An 18,010-nucleotide genomic window follows, 5' to 3' on the forward strand; every position below is an offset into this window, starting at 1 on the left:
ATGTTAAACCAAAGTGGGCTTGATTGGCGAAACAATAAGAATGTAATAATGGTGGCAATGAATGTGTAACACAACATGGAGTAGAATGTAAAAGCAAAGAGATTTATGAGATCCATTTAATTTGTGCATACAAATGGACATAAAAGAAATACTGTCTGAGAAGTATAGTACATGAAGTAAAACTAGACAAAAAAGAATGTTTGTTACTGATACGGAGTCATCCTCCATCACTGTTCTGTGTAAAAAAGGGGCAGTTTTGTTTCTGGGCCTGTAAAGTCTGTGAGGCATGAGCACTGAACCAAATTTCTGCCTCTTTGTTCTTTCGCCAGAACATATTCTAAATAGAAAACCTGCAAGATATGGGCAGTATTTCAATTTTTCTGCTAATTTCTGAAAACCTGTACCTTTCATAGTTTTCATTCTTCTGAAAAAGAGATTTTAAATCCCAGATGTTTTTTTTTCACTGATTAAATAAAGGCAAATAAAAATATAAATAAAAAATGATCTAAAAACAAACCTTAATCAGCACTATTTAAATTGCTTTTCTCTCTCCTTCACCACACTTCGACTGCTGTTCCTCCTGTGTTATTTGTTGCAGTGGGTGGACGCTATTTGTGTTAGTACTCTCCCTCTTCCATCTGATAATACTTCTCTCACCCCTCTCACACGATCTCTGTCTGCCTTCAGTCACGCTGTAATGTGTATATATAGGAGGTGACAGTAAAGGTGAAGATAAAAGTTTATTTTTGTATCCTTTCCTCTCTTGCTGTAACTCACCTTCACCTACCCAACCCAGTACTTCTTTTTTCCTCTTTTCCCATCACTCTCTCTCTCTCTCTCTCTGACTCCTGCTGTCCTCTGTGCTGCAGTAATTCATAAGTATGCTCTAAACAATCTCTCTAATTTTCTTTCTCTGTCTCACTCTCTCTCGCTCTCGCTCTCAAACCTGTTCTAAAGCACCCATGTCATTATATCAAATTTGAGGTACTGTATAATACATTTTTAAAATGTTAAATGTGCTGTTCACTGGCCATTACACTAAGGAGAAAAGCATGTTTAGATCTGATGTTACAGACATCAGCCCATTTAAATATGAACATGAATATGAATGCTCATTTAGCCTACAGCAGTTTAGCTTGCTTGGTCATGTTAAAGTGATGTGTGTGAAGTGAAGTACTCTTACTACAGACAATCTATAACAGAGTTATTGAAGCAGAAGATGCTCACAAAACCATTAAGGGTATTTTCTGACTTCCCTGATGATTTTCATCTGCGCTTAGCATTTTATTCCTTTTCTTGCAGCCTTTGCTGGTTTTAAACAATGCACAATACAGGCCAAACAATCAGAATGTGGTAATATATGTACAGTGCTCTCCATAATGTTTGAGCCGAAGGCATATTGTACATATACTGTGACCATCTTTGGCCAGTATTCTGTGGATCTTATTCGCCGCATATGAAAGGTGTGCTCAACGAAACTTGGATCAGGTGACTGAAGTATGTTTGGGATCATTGTCTTGCTATAGGATAAAGACCCATGAATTTGAACTGATTAAGATGTTTCTGTCACCTCAAAATTACCGAGCCACTGACAACAGCAGTTACATCGTCATGGGAAGACGATGTGTGACATCCATACAAGCCTAGGTCATAACACTCACACTACCACACTTTACAGATGAGGAATCCTTTGGATCTTGGGCTGCTCCATTTTGATACCGTGCTCTATTTTTCCACTGCTCTGCTACAAGTTAATCTTGATCTTATCTGTCCACAAGACCTTTAGTCCAGAACTCTGCAGGCTGGCCATCCTGTTTTTTTTGTGAGTAACTAGTGGTTTACAGCTCACAGTGTAGTTCTGTTCATGAAGTCCTTTGCGGACAGCAGTAGGGCATTGACAGATCCACATCGGCCTCCTGAAGAGTGCTTCTGATCTGTCGGACAGGTGTATGGGGATTTTTCTTTATTATGGTGAGAATTCTTCTGTCACCAGCTGTGGAGGTCTTCCTTGGTCTACCTGTCCCTTTATGGGACACTCTGAAAAAAGTAAAAATGTATTTTCAAGGGTTCTTTACTGAAGAAAATGGTTCTACGTAGAAGAATGTACTTCTAGTTTACGTACTTTTTAAGTGTAGCGAGGTCTCCGTTTTTTCCTGGTAATATTACAAGCAGCAGTTAATTTTGGTAAGCCAGCAAAAACAGACACCAAAAGTGACCAAAAATCTAGAATTAAACCTAGATGCTGAAAGCTCTCTTAAACTTGTTTAAGCAACTGAACACTCCATAGTAATCACAGACACTGTGAAGCCATGTGTCTCAAACATTAAGCTGCCTATTTACATAGATAGCACTGTAATTTATATGTGGTGAGATTGTGATTATGTATAAATATAAACCATTTATTAAAACCTGCAAACCTGTGCAGTTTAGCCACATGTGAATTGAGTACAAATTTAAAACTGTGGGTTACATAGGCAAAAAACGATAAATAAATAAACGAAAACTAATTCTTTATCCCAAGGTACTGTGTAAGCATGCAGCAGCTTCTCTGGTGTATCAAAAATAGTGTTGTTTCACATCCATATTTCCAAGTCTTTTGCTTCATATGTGTGTCCTATTCACATGCACTTATATCTACAAGCATTAGACTCTGCTGGAGTGTAGTAAGTATTGCAACCATGCACAATAATAGTAGTAGGGGTGGATTTCTTGGCTTTGTTGAAGCAAAAGGCTGCAAGACCACGGCTCTGCATAATGCAGCTGAATGAAGGAGATGCATGGCAGGCAGGGCTAGTGGACACAAGCCTGGCTAGAAGGCTGATATGCTAAAGGCTAATCCAAAGCTATAGACATTACCCCAAGAGACTGGCAGTTCCTTCCATATGTCTCTAAGGTTCACTCCCTTAATAGCAACCTGTACTAACATTTAATCAGGCTATAATTTACTACAAAATAAGAGATGAGTCATTACTGAAAGAAGCCTGACTCTGACATTCCATGAGCTTGTTTTATACTGTTTGCATGTTGCATTATCTTGTGTATTTGTGACATATTGCTGAAACTAATGGCTTAGGAGAAATTCCAACCAGTGTATCACCCAGTCCTACTCCACGAAATACTGTTAACAGTTTTTGACGTGAGAATTTTTGCTGTTGCTTGTCAACCCACATTGCAAGTGTGTTGGTAAGTTCCATCTACTGGCACGCATGCTCAGTTCACTCAGTAGCGTGCATGCGTTGCAGCATCAAAATCCCCATCTCTGTTACTACGTTTAAGGGCCAGTATTTGCTAATAGAGCACCCAAATGTAGGATATGGGACTTTAAATGTCTTGTTTTTACGAGCTTTTTCCTAAGATTGTGAACATTCTTTGTTGAGTTGCAAAGTGCTTGCGAGAAAGTGGGTAGGCAAAATCATGGGCCAATTTACATGGGAGCAATTAAAGAAGCCCTCTTGGGATTCTCTCTAATCCCTGGACGTGTAGGCCTCCTGCAGGGCGCTTCATTACCCACACAATCTAAACCTGACTCCCTGGCACTGGGCAGTTTTCCCCGGCCATTTGGCTGAGCTGCAGCCCTGCTCTCATCCACCCTTCCTCCCTCCTTCTCTGCCCAGTCAAGCCTCTCCGACCTCTGCAACTCAGGAGTACTTCTCATGCTATGTCTGGGATTCTTCAAGGATCCATTATCTTTCTTTAAATCTCCTCAACAAGCACAGGAAACACAGCTCCTTAGCAAAGTTACCAAGAATCAAGTAACATACCAGGAAAAGAAGGAAAAAATGCGTTTGACAATGTTTCCTGTCAGTTTGAATACAACCGTGTGCATGAAGCATGACTAAATTTTTAATATTCACTTACAAGTTTTTTTTGCTGTTAATCATTATGTGCCAGACATTCTTTTCCTCTGTGTTCTCTGGAAGCAAAGTAATCCCTGCTTAGAATAGAAAACTTTAATTGGAAAAGCAGAGCTTTGCAACACATCAAATCCATGTTTGTTCTTATAGAGAAAATTCTTTAAGTATTATTCTCTAGATGCTGATTATATAATTTCAGATGGAATTAAAACTATCTTATGACAATAGATCTACTTCAACTTGCCTGACTGGAAGTCAGTATTGATCGTGTACAAGCACATTTTCTGATCGTCTTTTCCGATTGTATTTCTCAGTAAATGCATGATGCTGTTTTGTACACTGACTCATTGTACATTGTAGCAGGGGATTCTGAGATGTCCAGATGTATGTGTAACAACAGGCTAACTAAAATCAAAACCAGAAAACCACAAGATCAGAGAGGAAACTAGGAGCAGATAGAGAACTTGGAAGTTGACTAGAAAAAAACACAGGAACTAAAGTAAACAGAATACTAGGAAACACTGGAGAAAGGGTTCAATATGAACCACATGTAAAGGCCAGAGCACACTGAACATTCTGCAACAAACACCAGCTTTTAAGCTAATGTTTGCAGTTGAATTTAGAATGTCTAAAAAATTGAGTATGGTCGCAAATCCTTGGCAATGAAAGTTGCAATAGACTTTGTAATTCACTTCCGAGTTGGCTGGAAGCTTTCACATTGCTTGCTTGATGGTCTTCTGGCTGGCAGCAAGTACAGCCGGATGGAAAATGGATGGAAACGTGTAATATAGTTTCTTATGCTTATCATTTCTAAAATGCTTTAGTTTAGTGTGACACAACCAGTGGTGGACAAAGTACACAAACTATGCACTTGAGTTAGAGATACCCAAGGTTAAATTTGACTAAAGTACAGTAAAAGTAGAAGTCCTCCCTTTAGACCTCCACTTGAGTAAAAGTTTAAAAGTATTTGCCTTCAATTGTACTTAAGTATCAAAAGTAAAAGTACTAAAAGATTAATTATAACTCTTGTCTTATTATAATTTTTGTAACAAGACTCACTTCATTAACTCATTTTAGGTGAAAATACTGTAGTGTCATTCTTGGTAAACCAGTCTTTTTAATAGAATATCATCATTAAGTCTGTCTCTCATGTCTATTGAAATTATCATATGCACAAGACACTGAAGGCAAAGACTTTCCATTAGGTAAAAACAAGTGGCTCTGAAATAACTTTTTGCAAACAAGCAAAGTTTCAGTTTAAGATTTTTTTGCAACTTAGTTAGAAGTTTAAATTAAATGAAAACTTAAAGACAGGTTCACAAATGAGTTTTCCTTTACTATATTGCATCTGTAGGTCTCTGTTCATAAACATAACCAAAACAAATTTAGTATAAAATTAAAGTGTTTGTATGAATTCAGAAAAAAGACACATCAGTCACGAGTGCATATGTGTACATATTTCTATATTGTGGTCTATTTACACAAAGTTAGCTTAGTTCCATTATTTATGTTGGAATAGACTCTCCCAAAATGTTATGCTGCTGCACTGACGTTGAACTGTATGCTTGTACTGGGTCGGTATGTCCAATAGGTCAAAACAAGCTCAAGAAAAGGGACCGCTGTGCCCTGATTGGTGTTCTTGCTTCATGCTTTTTCCATTTTGACATGTTATGTTTTTATGCACACATAAGCCAAAAGGAATGACAGATTTCATATAACGTAGTGGAGTAAAAAGTAACATATTTGACTTTGCAATGTTGTGGAGTAAAAGCAAAAAGTCACCAAAAATGGAAATACTTCAGTAAAGTACAGATGCTTAAGTACAGTAACAAATTACATTTACTTAGTTACTGTCTACCACTGGACACAACTTGCATATCATGTTCCCGTCCAGGTCCTTTTCACCTTCAACTTAATTGAAGCCAAAGTACTTCCATACGAAAAATTGAGATATTTGCATTTATAAGCACCGCAGTTGGTTTCCCTGGTATGTTAACTCTGCGACAAAAAAATGTGAAACATTAAAAAGTTGCAAAGCTGAAGTCAGCTTCTCATTGTAATTCCACCTTAAGTTGTGCCGCATTTACATTCTGGCACCTCAGAAAGAATTTAAGGTGGAACGAGAAAATTCAAACAAGAAGATGGAGAATAAAAAGCTACTTCAGCCTCATAAAACAGTCAAAACAGACACATTTTACAAGAAACTCTTCTACTTTGAGGCAAAGTTTTCTGGCCGAAATGGGATGAAAGCGGCTAAAGCTAAAGCTTACAGCAGAGCAAAGTAGATCTGCATATTTGTTTATAATGTTTAACCTATACTGGGACATTAGCACATACTGTACATATTGGACATAAAATGTTGTGGCTCCCAAGGTGGTTTGATTTTTTTTGAAAGCACAAAATGGCTCTTTTCAACATTTGGGTTGTTGACTCCTGACCTAACCTGGCTTTTAATGCAGAGGGTGCTGGTCGGTCATCCAGTTGTCTTATTATGTGCCGTCACAGACTGTCCAGGTACTGCACTTCTGCATTTCCAAGTTATGTGTTTTGCGTTCCGTAAACATTCTGTTATAAATTAATTTAGAAAATCGATTTTTGACATTTGTGAATTGATTCACAATCATTCACGTCTGCATCTAAGAGTCGTTTTTTCCTTTCACCTCTACTGACAAGCTAGGTGAATATTCCACAGACTTTAAACAATCAGTGACAGTATGACGAAATAAGACACAGGTGCAAACAATAACCAAGGAAACAAGCTACAATCAGGACATAAGGTTCATTCAAGGTTAGAAGTAGGGAAGCTTCAGAGCATTCAGAGTGTTTATATACTCGAATTGTTTAAAAAACACTAATACACCCTGAAATCATTTCACTACAGGTTTAAATAGGTCATCTTTTTAAATTGAACCTCTCACGTTTGTTACACCAAAAAATCAGCCACAATTTATATAAATATAAAATTATCACTGTAACATCCTGTCTTACCCTGCTTTGTCTTTCCTTGTTTCTGTCTGTTTGTCTTTGTTTATCTCCCCTTATGTTTCTTGTTCCATGTGCTTTTATTTATGTGTGCCATGTGCTTTTGTTCTTATGGTCTTTGTCTCCTTCCTGGTCCCGCCTTCTTGTTATCTGTTTCACCCGCCTGTTGTCAGTAGTCACTTCCTCTCATTAGTCCCAGGTGTTTCTGTCTGGTCTGTCCCATGTGTATTTATATATTTATACCCCTGTGTATAATGTGTGTTTGCTTTGTGTTTTATTCTCTCAGGCTGTTTTGGTTGCCTCTCATTTGTTTTCTAGGTTCATCATGTCCCTCTGTGTTTGGTTTTCTTTGTTTTCTTCTGTCTTTGTTTTGCCACCTTTGTCACCCTAATGAAACCAAATACTTGCATTTTCATCCTGCCTTTTCATCTCTCCCAGTGTTAAAATTGCTAATGTTACTGCTGTTTACTGTTTAGAATAGTAGGCTATTTACTCCCACTGTTATTTTTTAAAAAGACAGCAAGCATACTCTGTTATCGGAATTATTTAACATTAAAACAGAATGTTTATCACTGTATACTGTATACTGTGTATGCTTACTTTGCAAAAGCAGCAGTCAGTGATGTGCAGTCTCAAGGTCTGCGGTTTGAAAGTGGAAAGTAATAGATTAAAACACACATGTTAAAGTACTCCTCTCACAGCAAAGCACTGCATCAGTCTTTAGCTCTGGATTCAGTGTGCTGAGGGAGCTGAGTGTAGATTAAAGTGGGGTTCTTCAGCCTGCTTCCTCTCTCTCTTTGACTCTCTATCTTCCCTCTCCCCACTTCTTTCATTTTTTGTGTCATTTCCTGAAACTCAGTTGGAATGTTCGCATCCATCTTGGTGTGTGTTGGTCTGGCTGGCTCAAATGAAACTGAGGCTTCCTGCCAGGCCAGAGGGGAATGAATGTGTCTGACCTTCTTCAAAGGGAATCAGCCCACCTACACAAAAAAGCACATGTACTGAAAATATATTACAATATGCACACTATGTCAAAAAGTGTCTAGATTAGATGTATCCCTTCTAATGCACCCACTGCTGACACACTAGTCAGTTGTGCACACACAGTTTTATAGAACAGCATTGTCAATAGAATGTGACACTCTGAACATGTGAACCTATATTTACATTTACATGTACAGCATTTAGCAGACGCTCTTATTCAGAGCAACTTACAAGAAGTGCTTTGTCAATCTAGAGAAAGTATCTTTGCTAGTTACCAATAGCTTAGAGAAAAAGACAGTCCTGAGCTCAGATACTGCTAGAAACAAACCTAAGGTCATATAAAACCTAAGGAATATAAACCCTCCAGCATTGTGCTGTGGAGTAGTTGAACTATATATATATATATATATATATATATATATATATATATATATATATATATGTCTGGAGTGATGGAGCTCCATCCAATGCCATGTTGTGTAAAGCCTTCACAGAAAAGTGGAGGCTGTTACTGCAGTAAAGATGGAGAAAAATTCCCAGTTAATGTCCTTGATTTCAAAACAAACTTTAGATAAGCAGATGGACTAATAGTATATTGTCGCTGTATGTAAAAACCTTATAAATCCATTTTTTACAAGATTTGAAGATGTCAGCTGTCCTTTGTGTCATGTGCACATTTTATCAGGAGTGAAATGTTACAAATGCTCCAAATTTTCATTTTTTCTTCTTCTTTAAAGTTACCATTTAGGTTTCACAATGACATTAATGATGTTTTGTTTGATTTCTGCACTTTACTCATTCAGCCTAATTCATTTCTGTGCTACTAATGATCAACTATGACAGTCTGTGTTGTGAATACTGCTGTGTTTTCTCTGCTGAAGACCATTCTGGCTGAATAGAAGGTGTCAAAATAGCAGTTAAAATGACCCACACATTTTGCTCAGCTGCCAGACGGTAAACAGCAACAAAAAAAATAGATTTTTTTTCCCTCCCTGGCCAGGATTATGAGAAACAATAACTTTGATGGTGACTGTGGACAGCCTCACAGTCTAGTACAGGGAGACCAAACAACAACCTCCCGTCCCCCGCCACCCTTGCCCATCTGTAATAACATCTCATCATCACTGTCGTATGTGCAAAATCGATTTGATTTCATTGTGCAGCGATGGCCTTCGTGTCTAGCATCTGGATAGCGAGGAGCCTCTCTCTGGTCCATGGAGACCCATGTCCCTTCCACTCACATTATGAGTGAGTCTGTGTTTGTGTGTGTGTGGCACGAGCTGAATGAGAACCATGCGTCATACTGCACAGTGAGCCCTCCTGATGAAGCCATTATTTCTTTATTTCTTTTAGGCCTTAGGGGCCCTTAAAGAAGTCAGCATCTATTTTCTCTCTCTTGCTGTACCCCCCCCCTCTCTCTCTCTAGCTGTCTCACTATGTGAAGGTCAAGGTTTAGAGTTTGCTAGTGTGCAGGAGACAGATGAAGGCTATTTTTTTCTTTTTTCTTTTGCTGCTGGTTAGCCTTTGCACCAGCTATCTGTCCAATCCATTTTTCTGGTCATTGCCCATTGTATTTATTCTAGTGCTAATTACCTCAACATCAGACCAAATTCCAGATCAGAAGATTAGGGCTGGATCAGAAGATTGACTGTGAAAAAATCCTTCATTTTGGTTTGATTAGCAAGCATACCAGATTGTGCACACTGCCTCTTTTGTATGCTTTACTTTATAGTACTGAATATAAATATTTATAAATTGTTTAAAAAGCACACAATTATTTTACAACAGGTAATGTATAGATTATATTTGTATTAAGTTTCTTATTTGTTTGTATCACCACAAAGATGCTGCAATTCAATTACATATGAAATTCTCACTAGTATTACTGCTGTTTAATGTGCAGATAATGACTGTGCAAACATGTTTTTCTGATGAGTGCTTTGCAGGGAGTCTTTAGCAGTAGGCTATTTACTAATACTGTGACTTTTTTAAAAAAACGACATGCCTTGATGTGTATTGCATTAAAATTAAGGTAACTTTGCTCAAAGAATTTTACAGATATAAAGCTAGTTTGCTTTAAGTACTTGTGTTAAATAGCATAGATGATGATTTGAGCAGTCAAATATTGTGAGTAGCATCTCACTGGTGTCCAGTTCTGGTCCCGGTAGTCACTTGTCTAGCACAGTTGGGTGATTTTCTTACCCAAATGCATCTGATTCAACTCCAGTTTCCAGGTTTAGTAGGTGTGTTAGCAGGGACATCACTAAATTGTACTGGACCCCAACCCTTGAGGACTGGAACCGATAACTCCAAGACCCCAGACTTATTCAGGGCCTTTTTTCACTTGAATATGAATTGATAGGTCTGTGATGAGTCTTCGAATAAATTTTCATGTGTTTCTTTCCTCTTTCTGTTCAGGTATTGCTGGAGGCAACTGTAGACCGCTGGGGCTATATTGCTGTAGACGATATCCTGGTGCTGAACTATCCATGCTGTAAGTACATTTACATTTATGGCATTTGGCTGACGCTCTTATCCAGAGCGACTTACACTTTGATAATTTTTACACAGGTAGGCAAAGGTGGTGTAAGGAGTCTTGCCCAAGGACTCTTATTGGTATAGTCTAGGGTGCTTACCCAGGTGGGGAATTGAACCCCGGTCTATAGCGTAGAAGGCAGAGGTGTTAACCACTACACTAACCAACCACTGTAAGTAGCACAGTGTGGGTGGGTGGGCATGAGTACAGGGATGAGTATGATGCTTATAGTGGATTTTTAGACCACCCTTTTCACTGGTATACTGTTGTAGGTTCACAGAGCCATAATCTCCCTCCATGTTGAATACTTTCAGCAGCAAACCTATTAAAGTCCCTGTAAGCTTCTGTTGGCCTTCAGCCCACCCTAATACATGGTTGTTTGGGTTAGGGTTAGGTTGGGTTATGTTGTCTGTGATTTGATGTGATGCTTTTCCAAGAACTAAACTTGAACTGCCTTTTTCCTTCTGGCTTGCACTTTAAACTAGTGTTCTGTTAACTGGTCACTGTTTGTTGTATAGCGTTTGGTACATCTCATGCCATGCAGCCTCTTTGCACTGTTGGCCTACAGGGTATCAGCATTCATAATCCAGAGCTATTATATAGGCAGGGTATCAGCATTCATATTCTGCTTGGGTTCTAGTTAGTAAGAGCCTGTGCCCTGCTGTTTCACAGTGGGAAGTAGGCTAAGATAGTGTGCTGGACTTTGGAGATCATACAGATGAAGATCAGAGCTGTGAGCCAGAGCTATGAGGGAGTGTGTGATGTGTCTTCTTCACAGAAACCATGAAGGCTTTAAGTACAGAGTAGAGAGATGCAGTACCACCATGGGGAAAAAGTCTATTATACTGAACTCACCAGAGCATGGTTCCATGGTTGGGTAAAATAGTGTTTTTATTTATGTTTTACACAACATCCCAACTTCATTGGAATTGGGGTTGTATTAAAGAAGTCTGTTAATCCTACATGGTTTGTCATTTATAAATCTGTTATTCCACATGTCAACTTCATACTCTTTTTGTTTCAGATTCAAATCTAATATGCTGGAGCAACAACAAAAATAAGTCACTGTATAATTAGGGACTGTAGTGCTGTAACGGATTTCTGGACGTTGGAAGGGTTGCACTTTTTTAACTGAAAATTGAGACCTGAAAACTACACTGACAAGTTCAGAAACCAATCATCTGTAGTCGGCCCCAATTTCTGACCATACCAATATCAGGAGTTCAAATGTTTAAAAAAAATTACATCTATGATAAATCAAGGCCCATCAGTTCTAAGTTCTACATCAATTCGAGAAAAAAAAAAAACATTTAATAAATGAAACCAACCTCATCGCTTATGAAATGTGGCACTGTTCTAACATTTTGGTAAGGTTATCTTAGATTTGGGTGCACAATAATAATTAAACACTCTATCTGTTGTGTTGTATGGTAACCTTGACCTGCTGCTGTGTTTAGAGGAGATGAGGAATCCTCCCTCAGAGTTCTCTATTGACTGCAGATCTCCCCCGACCCAAAACTAAAAACTCATCAAGTACACAAAGTCCCAACTTCATTGGAATTGAGGTTGCACATTTTCTTTTATGACTGATGACTGCCTGAGGTTTGCAACTCATAGACATCCAAAGGCGCTGTTTTCCTAGTGTCATTTCTATGCTCTGCCTCTAATATAGTAGTTTTCATGCTTGATTTGGGCAATCTCAGTCTTTTCTTCAGTACGTAAATTGTGAAATAAAGTGTGAAATGACTGGCTGGTCAAGAATACTGTACACAGTAGTTGTTTTTGACGCACTTAATGTTTTGGTTAGGTTTGTGATTGATTTATTTTGATTTCTTTGCCACATGATGCTTTACCAGCACTGACACGTTGCTTCTTAAATTCAAATTTAAATTCAAAAGCATTATTTATCCCCAAGGGAGCAGCTCATTGTACAACAGACAGTGATGCACATAACAGATTTTTGCACAATACAGCATCACAATACAATCGCAACAGACACACATAAAGGAGAATAAAAACAGCATACAGGAACATAAAAGAGATTAAAGCAGACAAACTTAATGTTCTATAAGTATTATAAATGCAGTAAACAAATTATTATAAATGCAGTAAATAGTGAGGGATTTTATGGATAATACGGGTTGGCACAAAGTAGTGCTGATAAGTCTACAGTCTCCAAACAGAATTACTGTTTATTTACCTTCATAGTGGCGTACTCTTTTATTTTAAAGCTTTACAGATTGTGGAGCAACTTGGAAGGTGTAGGTGGTGACTAAGAGGAAGCAATTCAAACTGGGTGTGGAGAGGATGTGTGTGATCATCCATAATGCTTTTTGATTATATGCTGGATGTAGAATGATAATAGGATCTGGGAGATGTGCCTGTTATTTTTGAAGAGGTCTTGACATAGACTAAAAACAGATTTTGTTCTTGATGCTGAGATTGAAACCAGGAAATGGGGGAGAAAGACAGAATGGTCTTTGTGAAGGAGTGGAAATGATTGTTTTGTTTACTACAGTTGAATATAGTTCCCATATGAAATACAGCTGTTGAATTTGCCACATATATGTGACCGCTTATTATGGTGCTCTAAATTGTGGAACTGAGTAGTCAAGGGTTAGGCTTTGATTGCTATGTGGCTTTGCACTTTAACACCATAGACGTTTTCAAGCCCAATATGCTGGAGCATAGGGCCACAACAACAAAAATGGTGTGACTGTTCAGTAACCTAGGGTCTGCACTGTAAATTGCTTCCAAGCCCAGTTCTCCTGGCTGCTCATTGAAAGCTAGTTATATGGCCCATCAGGGAGGATTGCAGCTCGTTGGAGTAAACAGGCCTGCTGATGGCCTCCGAGGGACAGCCGAGTACTTTTACAGCTTCATTAAAGACCAGTGATATTTATTCATATTTAAACAGGGCTGACAAACTGCTCTTAGGCAGCGATAAAGTCCAATTCTAAACAAGCGAACCACCAGATGCTGCGGTCAAGGAAGCTCTTGGTGGCGATGCCTCACACCTCCCACCCTACCACCCACCTCCCCGCCCTCACCCCTTCCTGCGGGCAGCAGATGGCATCATTTGAGCCCCACTGTGCCCATTAAATAATTAAGACTCTCATCAGGACCTGGGCACATTGTCAGCATGGCACAGAGCCAGACTGCAGAAATCTCCATTTGGCATGAGCAGCCTAAAAAAAAGAAAGATGGGAAAAAGTGAGGAGTGAAATCAGGCTGTGTGATTCTAGTGAAGGTGCTAAACACAAGTGACATTTCTAATGGACCCTTCTGAGTTTGAATGTTTTTCCCTGTGCATGTGCTGCAGTTGGATATGATGTTTAATATGCTTCCAACACTGCAGGGCACAAATCTGCGGATTCAAACTAATGTTTGGTGTAGCTCAATATTGCAAAAATGTAATAAAATACAATATTGTGAAAAGTTAGAAACCACCCTTCATTTATTTAATTTCCAGTGAAAACAGACAAGTTCAAGTTGTTTATTTTTCAGCATCAGGAAAAAGTAGAATATATACACTATATTGCCAAACGTATTCGCTTGTCTGCCTTTACATGCGTATGAACTTCATGCCATTCTTAATCCATAGGGCTTAATATGATGTTGGGCCACCTTTTTCTGCTATAACAGCTTTAGCTCTTCTGGGAAGGCTTTCCAAGGTTTAGGAGTATGTTTATGGGAAATTTTGACCATTTTCCAGACGCGCATTTGTGAGGTCAGTCACTGATGTTGGACGAGAAGTCCTGGCACGCAGTCTCTGCTCTAATTCATCCCAAGGTGTTCTATCAGGTTGAGGTCAGGATTCTGTGGAGGCCAGTCAAGTTCTTCCACACCAAACTCGCTCATCCATGTCTTGCTTTGTGCACTAGTGGCCATCCCCAAACTGTTCCCACAAAGTTGGGAGCATGAAATTGTCCAAAATCTCTTGGTCTGCTGACGAGTTCCTTTCACTCGAACTAAAGGGCTGAGCCCAACTCCTGAAGAACAACCCCACACCATAATCCCCCTACACCAAACTTTACACTTGGCACAATGCAGTCAGACAAGTACTGTTCTCCTGGCAACCGCCAAACCCAGACTCATGTATCGGATTGCCAGATGGAGAAACTTGATTTGTCACTCCAGAGAACACGTCTACACTGGATTCTAGAGTGGCCGCACTTTACACCACTGCATTCAATGTTTTGCATTGCGCTTTGGTGATGTAAAGCTTGGATGCAGCTGCTTGGCCATGGAAACCCATTCCATGAAGCTCTCTACTCGCTGTTCTTGAGCTAATCTGAAGGCCTCATGATGTTTGGAGGTCTGTAGCAATTGACTCTGCAGAAAGTTGGCGACCTCTGTGCACTATGCACCTCAGCATCCGCTGACCCCGCTCTGTCATTTTACATGGCCTACCACTTTGTGGCTGAGTTGCTGTCGTTCCCAATCACTTCCACTTTGTTATAATACCACTGACAGTTGACTGTCATTTTGTCACTATTTTGTAGCGAGGAAATTTCTCAAACAGACTTGTTGCACAAGTGGCATCCTCTGTTTCCTATAATTCTTAGGTGTGAAATATTATATAGCGCTATAAGCTGTCCAAGGAATGTGCAACTACAACTGCTACCTCACCTGTCTATTGTCTATTGACTGTTTTAGAATATATAGTTTTATAGTCCTTTTTTTCTTTATATTTAAGATTTTTTTCCCTTTAAATCTGCACTTTATACTTTTTAGCCTTATGTTTAGATATTTTAGCCTCATGTTTAAATTGTTTTGTATGTAGGAAATGCCGTTGGATTGCTGCTCAATTTCGTTGTACACTGTGCAATGACAATAAACACATCTTATTTTATCTTATCTTATTTTATCTTATCACGGTACCACCACCGTGGTTCACTGAGCTCCTGAGAGTGACCCATTCTTTCACAAATGTGTGTGTGTGTGTGTGTGTATGTATATATATATATATATTTCTCTCCTATTCTTTACATAATCCCCACCTAAAACATTGACCCTACTCAAAGATGCTGCATGAGTGCAAGTCCTAAAGATGGCCATTGCTTATTTTTCATCCTTTCAGACATTTTTTCCTTTGAGTTTTTGTGTATTTTGTGTGAACAGATAAAGGCATATGAATTATAAATTAAACATAATAGACCAGCATGTCCACAGGATACAGGGCCACCTGCCGATTACAAATGCTGCAACCATGTTGTCTGCCCGTTTATGCAAACAAGTTTGACAAATCGTCTTCATACACTGCCAGAAAGCAGCAACCAGTGAACGGCTGTGCATAAACAAGCAGCTCTTTCTTCTCGATCTCCTCTGTATCCCCAGCCAGTTCTCTCCTTCTATGACTGATTGATTTAGCATACTTCCTATGTATGTTCACTAAGACTGGCTTCAGTGGCTGCAGTTATTCAATGCATTTGATTATGTAGGTGGTGAGAAGAGCAGTGCGAAGAGTTCAGAGTATAAAGTCCCACGCAGGGCTACTCAACACTGTTCAACAGCTAGCAGGCTCAGTTTTACTGAAAGAGTTCTACATCATATTCTCCAATAATTTCCTTTGCAGCAAAAATTCAGTTTAAAATGTGACAAGCTAAATGTGGAAAGCAGAGTGCTCATGTCTGAAATTCATTTTGGAGCTCACAAATAAAGCAAATGTAGATTAAACTCATAATTGTTTGTATGGGTCATATTGCTCCATATTGATTTAATGTGTTGAGCTTTTTTCTTTTTTTTATTATTGGTATTAATGTCAGGCTGTAAACAATGTAGTTGGGATGAATTATAATTTATTTACAAATGTGCAACTATGCGTTTGTTCCTTTTAATACAAGAATTGATTAATAAAAAAAAGCTGATTTCAAAAGCAATATTTCATATTGTCTCTGAGCAAAGAGTAAACATCTCATACTGAGGCAATTTTACTCTTTTCTCCTGCGCAATCACACTATATGAAATCAATATTTTTTATGCAATTCATAGCTTCCTAAAATAGGTAGGAAATAGTATTAGTTTGCATAAAATATGTTCCCTGTATTTAATCAGTATATTTGATCCTATGTGTGGTAGCCCATTGAGTAAATGCCTCTCCTAAAATGATTCTATTTCCTGTCTTTTTTAGGGCTAATGTTTAGAAATGACTAGGACTGTAAAATATAGACAAAATACCATAATGTGGCAAATTACTACATATTGTAGTTACAATATGCCTTGCAATATGATGAGTCATCAATGTTTAAGTTTTCCCTGCATTATTTTGACCAAAATAACTTGCTTCTGTTAGGGTACATGAATAGCTTTATTCATAAAACATTAGTGGTGTAACAATTCATTTGTTTTCTTGCATCAATTAGAATTCCTCCTGTTGCAACTGCATCAATCCTAAAAGAAACAAGAATGACCTACCAGCAATGAATTATAAGTAATTCCTATTTAATTTTAGTGCCTTACAGTGCATGAGTAGCTTTTGTAGCTTTCATAAGCTAGTAATGGATGCAAATGATGGAGGAAATGCAGAGCAAGAGATTTACAAACCATTGTCCAGACACTATAGATCATAAACCAAACAACAGATATCTAGTTTACTTTTATTTTAATTCCATCAGACTTAAGAAAGCCCTTGATTTATATGTGGGTCATTTATAGAGTAGTTAAATAATGATTTCACTCTAGTGGCTGCATATAAAGAATAGATTCAGTGTTCAAAAGTAATCCCTCCACCACCATTTGTTGTTTTTTATGTTTGTTTTTGAATGATTAGGGTGATTTATTTGGTTAATATATTATGAAAATTGCACATATTATGAAAAAGTACTCTCTCATGGATCCACCACCTGTTGAAGAGGCGCTTATGGGGGTCCGGTGCAATGTAGATTGGGTGGCGGCCAAAGGCGGGGGCTTTGGCGTTCTGTTTCTACTATTCTACTGAAAATAGCTCTCGGAACATGGAACGTGACCTCTCTGGCAGGGAAAGAGCCCGAGCTAGTGTATGAGGCTGAGAGATACCAACTAGATATAGTTGGGCTCATCTCAACACATGGCGGGGGCTCTGGAACAGACTCTCTTGAGAGGGGTTTTACTTTATTCCATTCTGGAGTTGTCCAGGGTGAGAGGCGTCGGGCAGGAGTGGGCTTACTCATAGCACCCTGGCTCAAGGCCTGTACGTTGGGGTTTTCTCTGGTGGACGAGAGGGTTGTTTCCCTGTGCCTTCGGGTCAAGGAATGGGCTCTGACTGTTGTCTGTGGTTATGCACTGAATGGCAGTGCGGACTACCCGGCCTTCTCTAAGACCCTGGAGGGGGTACTGGAAAGTGCCCCCTGTGGGGACTCCATTGTCTTGCTGGGTGACTTCAACGTTCACATGAGCAATGACAGTGAGACCTGGAAGGGCGTTATTGGGAGGAACGGCCTCTCCGATCTGAACCTGAGTGGTGTTTTGTTATTGGAGTTCTGTGCTCACCACAGTCTGTCCATAAAAAACACCATGTTCGAACGCAAAGGTGTGCATAAGTGCACATGGCATCAGGACACCTTAGGCCGCAATTCCTCGATCGACTTCGTAGTTGTGTCATCGGATTTGCGACCAGAGAGGAGGATGTGGTCCTGTTGGCATCATCAGGCAGGGACCTCCAGCTTTCTCTGGA

General features: G+C 39.1%; 1 protein-coding gene across 12 annotated transcripts in view; it reads left to right on the top strand.

Moving 5' to 3' along the window:
- ptprub (protein tyrosine phosphatase receptor type Ub) overlaps positions 1–18,010 on the top strand; it is a 252,566-nt gene that overhangs the window by 125,876 nt on the left and 108,680 nt on the right. For all 12 annotated transcript variants that reach the window (XM_037537140.1, XM_037537134.1, XM_037537133.1 and 9 more), the window contains exon 4: positions 10,239–10,314. In XM_037537140.1, the coding sequence (XP_037393037.1) occupies positions 10,239–10,314 (76 nt within the window). The remainder of the gene's footprint in view (positions 1–10,238; positions 10,315–18,010) is intronic.

Source organism: Pygocentrus nattereri, chromosome 3 (assembly GCF_015220715.1).
Source record: "Pygocentrus nattereri isolate fPygNat1 chromosome 3, fPygNat1.pri, whole genome shotgun sequence".
Taxonomy (NCBI): domain Eukaryota; kingdom Metazoa; phylum Chordata; class Actinopteri; order Characiformes; family Serrasalmidae; genus Pygocentrus; species Pygocentrus nattereri.